Genomic DNA, 12,153 nt, shown 5'->3' on the forward strand with positions numbered 1-12,153 from the left:
GGGAAAGATTGGCTTGTTAATCACTTAGACTTGAAGCTTCAATCCTATTCACACTTTCCTGGGAGTTGGCCCCACTGAGCACATGCATAGGATTGGGCTACGAGCGGTTGAAACACCTTTTGCTTTAAAAGCAAATGCATTCATATCACTGTTGTTGAGGCTTAGAACATTTTGCTTTGCTAAAACTTTCTTTGCAGGCGGTTATTGCACTAATTTTTTCTTTCTTTCCAGAAGGAATTATACCATTGTCAGTGTTTTGCACAGCAGGCCATACAAGAGCTACAAAAGGGAGGCAATTTCCTCTTTCCCTTTAGGAAAATGTGCTGGGCATTTGTGGCTTTATAACAAAGCAGAAGCAGTGGCTCTTCAGTGTAATTAAAAGTACCTTGTCATGACTTGATAGTAAACAAAAGCATTATTTCCTAATGGACAATAGGGATGAAGTTTCTGTTTTGTTTCTTCAACAAACTAGGGAAGAAATGAAATCGCTCCAGGAGGCCTTTCAGAAACAGCTTAATGAGGCAGCTGAGAAGGCAGAAAAACAGCAGGCGACAGTGAGTGACTATCCTTCCTTTGTGTGACTCTATCCTTTGTGTGACTGTATCCTATCTTCCTTTGAGTGACTCTGTCCTTCCTTTGTGTGACTGTATCCTATCTTCCTTTGAGTGACTGTCCTTCCTTTCCCCCAAACTTTCTCTGCCCCTTCCTCTTCGAAAGGCTTCAGTAGCTCCAGGATGTTTACATGAGCAAGGTTTTTACTTTGTGTTGCATACACAATGTCCAAGGTGTATTGTGGAGTGCTTTGGGGAACAAAGCACCTCTCTGGATCCAAAGCAGTAATGAACAAATATATAAAGGGCATCCTGTGATGACAAACTGGTGTGTCATGGTGGTTCAGGAAAAGATTTCCCACCAATGAGCGTGAACCTTTCCTGTTTTCCCTCCTCTGTATTAAGGACAACAAAAAACAAACACAGTGCACATTTTCCCCTATGGAGACTCCTCTATAGGGGCAAATGGGACTTGGCCGTTCCAAGAGAGGACAAAAAAAAGAAATTGCATTAAATTAAACCAATTAAAAACTTCTATGTGACCTAGGCTACTGACTCTCGTCATCCATGATTCTCTCTCATGCCTGAATCTCTAATTTCAAGCAGCTTTTCATTCAGGCCTCTCTGAGACTGTCAGGGCAAAGAGAGAAGGGTCTATAGAATACATGACATGACCCCTCTACAACAGTCTTCTCAGTAGAGGCAGAACTCATTTACTTTGTTCCACTTGTCCTTCAAAGAGTTACCAAAACTTTCAGCCAATTGTTGCTGAGGCTGCCAGCAGCTTTGAGGCCATTTTCAGCCAGTCGCATAAATCCAGTGAGCCTTGAGGCCCCAACAACTTCCTTCCAAATGGTTAATTCTATATAGCAGTGGTTTCCAAAATTTCACTTGCATACGCCTTGGCAAGCTGTGGTTCAGGACCCACTAGGTGGGTCACAAACCAATTTCAGGTGAGTCCCCATTCATTTCAATATTTTATTTTTCATATATTAGACTTGATGCTACCATGGTATGTGACTGCATTTGGGGAAATGTTGCAGATCTGTACTTTTAACAAGTTACTCTGTATATGCTTTTAACAATGATAGTCAATGGAACTTACTGCTTGGTAAGTGTAGTTAGGATTGCAGCCTAGGATAGTTAAAAAATTTTCCTGCTTGATGATGTCACCTCCAGTCATGACATCACTTCTGGTGGGTCCTGACAGATTATCATTCTAAAAAGTGGGTCCCAGTGCTAAAAGTTTGAGAACCACTGCCATAAAGTGTATGCCTCATCTTAACCCCGTAAGGCATTCTAGTACAGACCTACCTTTTCCACCATTATTCAATTCTTTTTCAAGTACCCCTAAAGGTCTTGGCAAATACCTCTGGGGGTACATGTACCCCAGGTTGGGAACCGTTGCTATATAGGAACCAATTGACATCTTAGGAAGAAAAGGCAAAACTCTAAAGAGCAGACTCCTCCCTTTGCAGCAAGTCTGATTCCCAGTCTGCAGCTGGTACAGAAAAATAGGTCTGGCCTAGCAGTCTGTTACAATCAAATTTCTCTTCAGTGCCCCCTTCTTTCCATCAAGGAATTGTATTCACATTTGAGTCCCTTCCTACAAGTGGCTCTAAATGTCAGACAGGTCATTTACTCAACCCCCTTTTATCCTCACAAAACCCTGTGGTTAAACTGAGAAGTGACTGGCCTACATGATCTAGCCCCATCTGAAGTGTACAGTAGTAATTCTTAATAGATGAGCACACACAAATGTTCTTAAAGTATAAATTTGTACAGTTGTGTCCTATGGTTGCCACCCCTCCAGGACTGGCCTGAACGTCTCCAGAAATCAGCATTAATCTTCAGCAGATTATTCTGTGTCTGTATATTCTTATATTCGTTTTGCAGGAAAGACCATCTCTGAGGACTATGGAAATTGGTATAGAGTATGTAGAATAATAATAGTATTCATATAATGTTTCTGTGTGCTCAAAGTACTGTACTGTATAGTTTCACCAACTGAGGGTGCCTAATTTAATTTACAGTGTAAATATACAAGGGATAAGTATCAGATCCAGTGTGATAATGCATGAAATGACTATTAGTGGTCATTTGCTAGACTGATGCTTTTGAAAAATACATTACAGAGAGAACTATCAGTGAAGGGATTTTGTTTGAGATATAGTGGTTATCAAAAAGGTTTTATACATATACTATTGTACATATACATAAGGAAACTGTACATGTGCATTGTATAAATGAACCATGTCAGCTGTAGTGTTCTATGTTTGAGCAAAAGAATTTGGCCCCACTGACTCCAAACCTCACTAGCTGCCAATGGTTTACAGAAAGATTCTGTGTAGGAAGGTAGATTACACAGAATGGGGCAGCAACAGGGGTGAGGGGAGGGTGGATTGTCTGGGAAGTTAATGGGTTCAGTGGTGGATCCAAAACACCTTTCCAGATCTGATCCAATGGCATGGGTTCACTTGGATCTGCATTAGCAATTTTGCTCACACAGGACCAAGTACACTCATTAGCACCACAGAGAATTAACCTTGGGTAAGGGAACAAAGACTTCCACAACTGCCCCCCCACAGTCTCCAATGGTAGCCATTTTGGCATGGCTGCATCAGTTGGGGAGGAGGAGGGTAGGATTAGGCTGCTAGGAAAAGCACTAGGAATTCCTCTCTCAAATACTGCTACACAAATTAAACAAAGAGTTTTAACTTGTTGGATTTGACGTCATGTTCAGACAGAGCTGATTGTTTCAAACCCTTTCAAACCCTCTAGCACAGTGGTTTCCAAACTTTTAAACACGAGGACCCATTTTTTAAAACAACTCTCTATCACAATGGTTCTCAAACTGGTGGGTCGCAACCCACCAGCTCATAAGGATGCCCTGTTCCCTTTAAGGAAAGCAGCAAAGAGATCCCCAGGATTGCACCCTTGTGGGGGGGGGGGCTATTTTTTAACTACCCATATGTGCTTCCAGGGTCCAGGGGGTGTGGGAAGCACTTGCAGGGCTCCCTGCAGCTTCTAAACAGTGAAAGTTGCAAGCGCTACGAAACTGGAAATTCCACTTCCTGGACTCCTGGGGATTGCTTTGCTGCCCCTGCCCCCACCCCCACAAAGACTTACCACTGGAGTAAATCTCCAGGGAAGTTTGAGAACCACTGCTCTATCGGGATCCACCTAGGTTTACCAGACTTTTATTTTTTTAAAAAATCTGTGAAGAAATTGTATGTTTGTAAAATAACCAGAAAAAGAACCCTCAAACAATTGCCTCCCTATATTTACACATGCCTGCAAAATGCAGGAGCTCAGTTCCTTGTAGGGCAGTTATCAGCTAGCTTGCAAATTGCAGAAGGTCAGTTCTTTAGCAGCTATCTGGTTTTTGAATAGCCTCAGGACTTGAGGCAATTAGTTATCCAATCTTTCTGTCACCCTTTGGTGACTCACCAAAAACAGATTGGGACCCACCAGTGGATCCTGACCCACAGTTTGGGAACCACTGCTCTAACAGAAGCTGCTTTCCTCCTTTCTTAAAAAAAAAAGAGCTTTAAAGGGAGAAAGAATTGCTGCCACAGCCAAATCCTTATCTTCTGAGAAAAAGGAAGGCAGATTGGGGAGTTGGTTGGGTGAAGGTGTTTAGTAGCTAGCTGCTTCCCCTTCCCAACACTTGGCCTTTCTTGGTGGTCACAGCTTATTCACCCGCAGGCCATGATGCCCTCCTCAGCCTATAAGACCATGAGGCCTATAACCACAGAGTGAATAAACGTCAAGACTGTGAGGCCTATCTGTCCCAGACCACATGGCCTAACTGTGTAAGGTCATAAGGTCTAACTATCCACAACCATTGAAGTCCTGGCTGAAAGGCCAGCAAATCCAGGCATATGGTTGCCCAATCTCAGCTGCAAAGATGAACCAAAATGGCTGTGTCCCAGTACTAAGACCAAGAAACCTCCCCCAACCAGACTACGAGGCCAACTTTCCAGGTGTCTTTCTTAGTCTCCTGCTGTTGCTTGGCAGAAGGACTTTTCCAACTGCTGAGCTATCTCAGGCCTAGTGAAGGTAGTGCCTTACTTATAGCACTATTTTGCCACCTCCTATTGACTGTCCAAGTGCGAGCCAAATGGAGTGGTGCCAATCTCAGTTCCTTCCAAGGCTGTTTGTAACTCCCTCAAAGAGAACATGTGGCAGTCACAGATCAGTCCTGTGTAACCTGTAGGTTTGCCATGAAGCTCTTCATGATTAGGGTTTTTGTCACTTTAGTGACTTGTCGGTTCACTTTCTTTAAGTGTGAATAATACTGTCAGAATCAGCACTTAGGTTCATCTTTAGTGAAATGAGTACAATCGAAAACTGACTGAATATATATATGCATATTTCCAAAACACTGTGGAGGGGGAACAGAAAATGGAAGGAAAGGGACAGTAGAAATGGGAAAGTATGCTATTACTGTCACTTACTCTTCTCTGCTGGAGAAAATGGTCTGTACTAATTCATTGTCACTTGAGTAAAGAGAATTTAATGTTTCACTGCACTTTATGGACATATTCAGATCTGCTTCTTAACAGGTCTTGCAACAATTTAATTCGATTCAGTTAAACAGACTCATCATTGATTCCCTTTGGTGTAAATATGAGGTAAGCCAGTGAGGCCATAGGCAGTTTTCAGTTATACTAAATCAATCCTACTGCTGCTTAAATTGTGCTAATTTTTACGAAAGATAACAATTCTTATGGAAACAAGCCTGATAGGCCCAGTTATATTCTTAGCTAATTGGGGATAATAAAGCAATCACCATCTCACTGCATAACTCAACAGATGCATTAACATTGAGTAATCTGAGTAGACAGGGAGTGCTTGTCTGAGAGTAAGGCTTGTCCAAAATGTGAATGACAAAATATACAGGATATACCGCTTTCTTCAGCAGTCAAGGAGCCTCCAGAGGTTTCACCCAATTCAATAAAACAAGCAATCAAATCATAAAATAAAATAAGCATGAAAAAAATAATCAGAAACAACCACTACAAATTAAACAGCTCAGCATAACCCAAATGTCTGTTGAAACAAAATCATGTTCACAGACTTAATCAATGCATGTGGGAGGGGATAGCCATACAAATGTTTGCCTGAAATAAGTTTGATACGATGCATGCCAAAACAGAAAAAAAGCCCTTCCATATGTCACAGTCAGGCATGCATCCAAAAATGATGACACACAAACAGGAGAGTCTTCCTAAATAATGGAGACTTTTCAGACTATCAAACAGGCAGCGATCCTGACCCCAATTGTGATGGAATCAAGTGGAACTATCTTATCAGCATGGCTCTAGCATGCAATCAATTCTATGGCTACCATAAAATTTACCTTGATGAAATTTAGATAAGTGCAAGGTTGGCCTCTGGCTATTTGCGCCAGTAGCTTTGAAGTGCATAATGGCTGTGTACAAGAGTGTTTCAAATTAGTATTAATTATATCTGTGCTATTAAATGAAGAACAATGCACAGTAGCCAGTGTGTGCTTTTGTATAGAGAACCATACAAAATTAACTGCCCAGTCTTATGTTTCCACCCTCCCCCCACCATTGTAGCAACGCCAAACTGACAAACACTGCATCCATATGGAGACTTCATAGGGGAAAAGGGATTTTAAATCCCGTTATCTCTACTCCCTCTCTCTGCAATCCTCCATTAGCCCCACCCCTGCTCCCTCTCTCTCTGCAATCCTCCATTAGCCCCATCCCTGCTTCCTCTCTCTCTGCAATCGTCCATTAATCCCTTCCCTGCTTCCTCTCTCTGCAATCGTCCATTAGCCCCATCCCTGCTTCCTCTCTCTCTGCAATCCTCCATTTGCCCCATCCCTGCTTCCACAATCTTCCTTTCTGTCCCTCCACTCCTGCGTCATCCCCCAGGGGCTGGGGATAAGAACAGGCCCTCAGTTTGGCTGTACGTGCCATAAGAGGCGACTAAACAGCCACCGGGTAGATGGGACAGGTCAGCCTGGGAAGGCAGCTCATCTGAGAGAAGGAAAACTCTGATCCCAAACCTCCACTGCCTTGTGGCTACATCCAGTTATGGAAAAGGCTTCAGGAGTCAACCTCGAGGCAAAATCAGGAGCCGGAGTCCCTGAGGCAGTTCATGGCTGAACACAGTCACTTTCTGGCAACTCCTGCGACGCCGCTGGAACCAACCGTATTGGCTTCTGCCTTTCCATTGGACCATTCCAGCGACATGGAGAGGGGGGATTTGCTGCATGGGTAACAGCATATCCTCCATACCTTCTTTACCCAGGCTTCGCGCACTGGAGAGGACACTCCAACTTCACCATACGGCGTTGGCACAACACGGGAAGCAGCAGTTTACCGGTTATAAGTCTTCGCTCGAGTGGCGTAGAGCGTGACGCCAGGGGCTGCTTCCGATGGTGGGAGAGATCATTGCATCTCATTGGGCAGCTACCGCCTGCCTTAAGCTGGGCAGTCCCCAGCCAGTAAGGTGTTGCCTCGCCACGGTCCGTTAACCTCATGGGGTGCATGGCGTTTAGGGTGAAAACTGACAAGCAGATCGACAACTCTGCACCATGCAACAGAAAACAGAAAACTCCTGCCCTAAAACTGGGCACCTGGCAGCCACACTAGACGCTGTGCCAGAACCACCTTTCAGAGTGCGATACCATAGTCTTTCAAGACTGAAGGTTGCCAATACAATACTATACCCCCGCATAAGCCTTGCGACCTGCAGTGGGTCTCCTCAGGACTGCACTGGCAACTTTGGAGAGAAAGGGGGTGGGGAGACATCCGTTGGAGGGTATAAGATCCATTGTGGGTCACCTGCCTCCATTAAGTCCCCTTCTCACCCATTTCCATCCCCTCCTCGTCTGTACTGCCTGCTCGCCACTCCGTCCCGCCTTTCCCATCATCCTACTTGCTCCAGTGAGGAGGGACTTCCTGGATGGCAGGAGTGGGATGGTGGGTGCAGGATGGACTTATGTGCTATCAGAGCTCCTTTCAGGACAGGAGCTGACTGCCATCAGAGGAGCCTCGCTGCCATTGGGTGGCGAGGGAAGTTTTGGGCCCTTAGTCACGATTCCCTATCTCAGTGTAGTTTTATAATATATTTTAAGTGAAAGATGATAACGAATGTGATTCTTTCAGAACTAAAATGGTTCAGGCCCATTCCTTCACCTTCATAGGATGGCCCTGGTTGGGGGAAGTTAAGCAAGGTTTGTGCTTCTTATGGGGAACCATATCCATGTTCAGATTGAAAGTGCAAGAATGAGGCAAAGCTTTTGGAAACAGCTGAAATCACTGATATGAAACCTATTCAGTTCTGGAGTAAAGTGTCTTGAACATGTGATGATGCTCAGAAATTTTGACACAAATAAATGAAAGAGGCTTACACTTCCTAGACAAAATGGGTGTCTCATTCGCCCCTTAGTGGAGCATAAATTTGATGGAGAATCCAGATTTATTGGTCTGTCTAAACTTTGTTCCATTCCTGCCACTGTCAGCTCAGTGTTGCCTGCCTACTTTCCTGCTTTAAACAGCTGCTCATTCTGCTTGTTTTTCATACTCAACCCAACCAAATTGTGTGGAAAACAGCTTATATACATGCTGTAGCAGGCTACCAAAAATGCATTCAATCACCAAAGGTATTGCAAAAAATGTCTTGAAGTATTCTTAAGCTGTATAAAAATGAATCAAACAAAATGTATAAAGGTCTGAAAAAATAATAAAGAAGAATACTTTTTTTTTTTTTCTCCCTTGCATGGAATACAAAACATGTTTTCTTTCCCCTAGAGCTTTGCTGAAGGCATAAGGAACCACATATAATTTATGATATATTTTGTTTTTTATTCCAAAAAGCTGAATTAACCTCTTAGTAGTTGAGGAAGCAAAACGTTGACATTGCTTTTGTTCACCTACATCTACAAAAGTGGAAAAGGATAGACGCATATTTATGAATAGTTATGAAAAGTTAAGGGCCTAATCCTATCCAACTTTCCAGCACCAATGAAGCCGCAATGCAGCCACAAGGAAGGGGAACAAATGTTTCTTCACCTTGAGGAGGCTTCCAGGACTGCCACCCCCCTCCTCCGCAGGATGCAATGCACACCCTGTTAGTATGACTACATCAGTGCTGGAAAATTAGATAGAATTGGGCCCTAAATTACTTTTTGTTTGTTCAGAATTATGCCATGTGCATTCCGTTAGTTTTAGAAATGAAAAACTGCTTCAGAATTAAGCTGCTTACTTCACAAGCCAGCTTCATAGGTATGAATGTTTTAATTCATTATGTGTCATGGCAAAGATAAATGCAGTGGAGAAACCACTATCTAGTTCTGCCACACATAGTCTGGAATCTGTAGATGCGGAGTTTCAATGTCCACATCCCAGTTGCCCTCTCTACATGTGTCTTCCTAGCCCCCCAGGGTGCCACCTGGGAAATATAAGGCCACTTAGGAAGACCATGGATTGTATTTCGGTTTGCCAATTCTCCATAGAACAGTTACTTTAGGAGATAATCACCAGGCATTCAATTTATGTGACTTGACCAGTGCAATGCAGTTTTCCTAACAATGAATCCCACAGTAGGTATTTGAGTCTAGCAAGGATACTGGAATTGTGGATTTTACCTTACCATTTGATTTTCTGAATGTTGTCGAGAAGTACGTATTTACAAAGGAGCGGGTTAACTTTATATGCTGTGTTTAGTTTTACAAGTGCAAAGAAGAGCACTCAAAACGACAGAAAGCAAGAGAATTCAACCTCTGCATACTTTCAGGCAGGGCTGTAGCTAGAGGGGGGCCAGGATGGGTATTGCCCACCATGAATGAACAGTTTGCCCACCCTCACATTTTTTGGGGGGGAAAAAATCAGCAGGGAAAAAGACTTCTGAGGACCAGGGAGGGCTGTGTCACTGGCAAATGAAAGGCTTTCAATAAAAGTAAATACTACCTGAATCACAGTGATGTGTTTAACTTTTGCAGGGATGAAAATCTGTGTAGTACAGTGGTGTGCAAAATGAAAGGAGAAGTGGCATGTTATTTCTATATAGACAAATACATTTTACATTGCATAATGAGATGTATTTATTCCAGGGGTGGATCCGGGGGGCATGGGTGCGTGCCCCCCCAAACTTTCACACCAGCAGAGAAGGGTGTCTGCCAGGATGTGGAGCAGCCCAAGCACAGCTGGGAGCCCAGATCTATCTGCCTGGAAGAGGCAGCTCCGTATTCCAGACGGCTCCAATTCCAGACGGGAGCCCAGGTCTACCCACCCAGCAGACCTCAGCCACGGAGGTTGGTAGATCTGGGTTCCAAGTCTGGGTGAGAACCCACGTCTACCCGCCTAGCAAATGTTGGCCATTGAGGCCGAAGTTCAACTAGGAGCCCAGGTCTACTCCCTTGGTTAACCTGGGCTCTGGTTAACCAAGGTAGTGGTTAATTAAGGTAGTGCTATGGTTAATTAAGGTAGTGCTATGCCTCCTCAGACACAAACACTTGATCCGCCCCTGATTTATTCTATGCAAATTATTGTTACATTCTTTACAGATGATGAATGCATCTATCAAACCTCCCCCCCCCCAAAAAAAAAATATGAATTTCTCTTCATGAAATTTGGATGAGTTACGGGTTGTTGGTATTTCTCCATATTTAGTCTTTAATTTTGCACACCAGTATAGATACCCAACATAATTGCCCACCTTGAAAAAATAGTTGTCCACCCACCTCTAGAATCATGACTACGGGCCTGCTTTCAGGACAGCCTGAAAGCTCACACTTTTCTTCTTCTGTAGGTGCTTGTTAAAGCTAGGTTGTCTCTGGCTAGTCTGTTGGCAATCTCATCATTGATGCTTGATTTACCTGGTTAAGGGACATGGAAAAACAAGTGTATTAAGGTTGTAAAGCACACACGAAAGCATGCATGCATGTACCCTCTCTCTCACTCACAGAGAGAGAGAGAGAGAGAGAGAGACTTCTGATATTACTGAATGTCTGTCTCCTAGAGATATACTGCCATTGTCTTTGGGTAAAATGAATCATTACAGCATCTGGATAATGTATTTCCAGATTTTTCAATGACAGCCAACTTTAAGGCAGAGACGTATGACATCCTCCTGAGAAATTCTGATAATGTGGTTCAGATTCTTTTACTCACCCTTAAAATTCCTACAGAAAGCTTTGCTTTTGGAAGACCAACAAAACCTTTCAGATTTGGTTTTATTTTTTATATTGGTTGAACAAAATGTCCTAATGGTTTCAACACTGATGAGACAGTGTCATCATCCTTTTTTTTTCTTTGACTGCTAATGGTTTGTTTGAATTTTTCTTATTATTTTTCACCATTTTGCCCCCTTATTTGAGTCCAAAGTGCATCTGCATAAATACATGTCAAGTTCTTTATTTTCTTTTCCAAAAAGCAAAAAAAAAAAAAAGCATAACAATTTGCCCTTATGCAAAACGCATTTGCAGATCAAGCCAAATATACTTGTACATTCACTATCCACACATTCTGACTTTAGGAAACAATTAAGCATCACATGATTCTAAAAGCTAGAGGCAGGTATTTTCATTTCTTTATCATGCTCATCTGGACAAAATCCATGTTGCTCACCATTGGAAAATTGGGGCACAGTGCACCCAAGGCCCACCAGTTAATCCATGAGTGAGATGAGATGGGAGCCAGGTACCATGCTTTTTAAACTGGAAACTCTTGGCTGATCCTGCTCGGTGCCTAATGAAGATTAAGTAGTAAATGAGTGCTGAATAGCAAGTAGTGATATTGGTTGTGATGGTGCTATATGAGTGCATGCCCCAGTGGTTTCCTAAAACCCTTCATAAGGAAAAAGTAGTAGTAATAAAAACAAAAACAAACAAGACAATAAGACATTGTGCATGTCATTAAAACTCTTTAAATATTTGATGTTCTATCCACACTGTAGTGTCTACCTATTTCTCATGATAGCCTGTGTGCAGGGTAGACATGTGCTTTATGTTGAATAAAAAGGTGACCAGTTTAAAAAAGTTGTCATGGTTGCATTTCATCTGTTTTCTGTAAATGTGGCTTCCTATGTATGTGTTCGACTCCACAATGCATCATCTGAAATACCTTGTGGCCTTCTTTGGGGTTGTATTTGTGACTGTCCACTTGTCATGTTCAGCTGGCCCACTAAAAATGTTCCATGTGTTATGTGTCCAGCATGCCCATTGGGTTCGTTCCATTTGTTCAAGGCTGCTTTGGATGACATTAAGCTTGAGCTGGATTTCATCCTGTTAGTTTGTGTATATAAAAGAGATGTCAGTTGGAATAGGGCATCTGTGGAAAAATCTCTTAGGCTGCAATCCTATTTGCACTTACCTAGAAGTAAGCCCCATTTGCTGTAATGGTACTTAATTCTGAGCAGACATGCATAGGATTGGACTTTTAATTCGCTTTGGGATTTCTCCTTTGGAAGGAAATAGTAATGAATGACTCTTGTTCGCGTTTCCATTAAAAGGTTCATCGGTATGTAGGAGACTGAGACTGAAGTTGCTCCACCCATTTAAGGCCTATTTCATATATCATTATTATATACCCAAGAGCAGCATAACATTCACTGCTCTCAA

General features: G+C 42.8%; 1 protein-coding gene across 1 annotated transcript in view; it reads left to right on the top strand.

Annotated features, from left to right (window-relative positions):
• The first annotated feature begins 472 nt into the window (after positions 1 to 472).
• The window catches only part of LUZP2 (leucine zipper protein 2), a 221,576-nt gene continuing 209,895 nt past the window's right edge, over positions 473 to 12,153 (top strand). Inside the window, exon 1 of the mRNA XM_066639890.1 lies at positions 473 to 554. Within this exon, the coding sequence (XP_066495987.1) occupies positions 480 to 554 (75 nt within the window). The 5' untranslated portion in view covers positions 473 to 479. The remainder of the gene's footprint in view (positions 555 to 12,153) is intronic.

The sequence above is a fragment of the Tiliqua scincoides genome, chromosome 1, assembly GCF_035046505.1.
Source record: "Tiliqua scincoides isolate rTilSci1 chromosome 1, rTilSci1.hap2, whole genome shotgun sequence".
Taxonomy (NCBI): Eukaryota; Metazoa; Chordata; class Lepidosauria; order Squamata; family Scincidae; genus Tiliqua; species Tiliqua scincoides.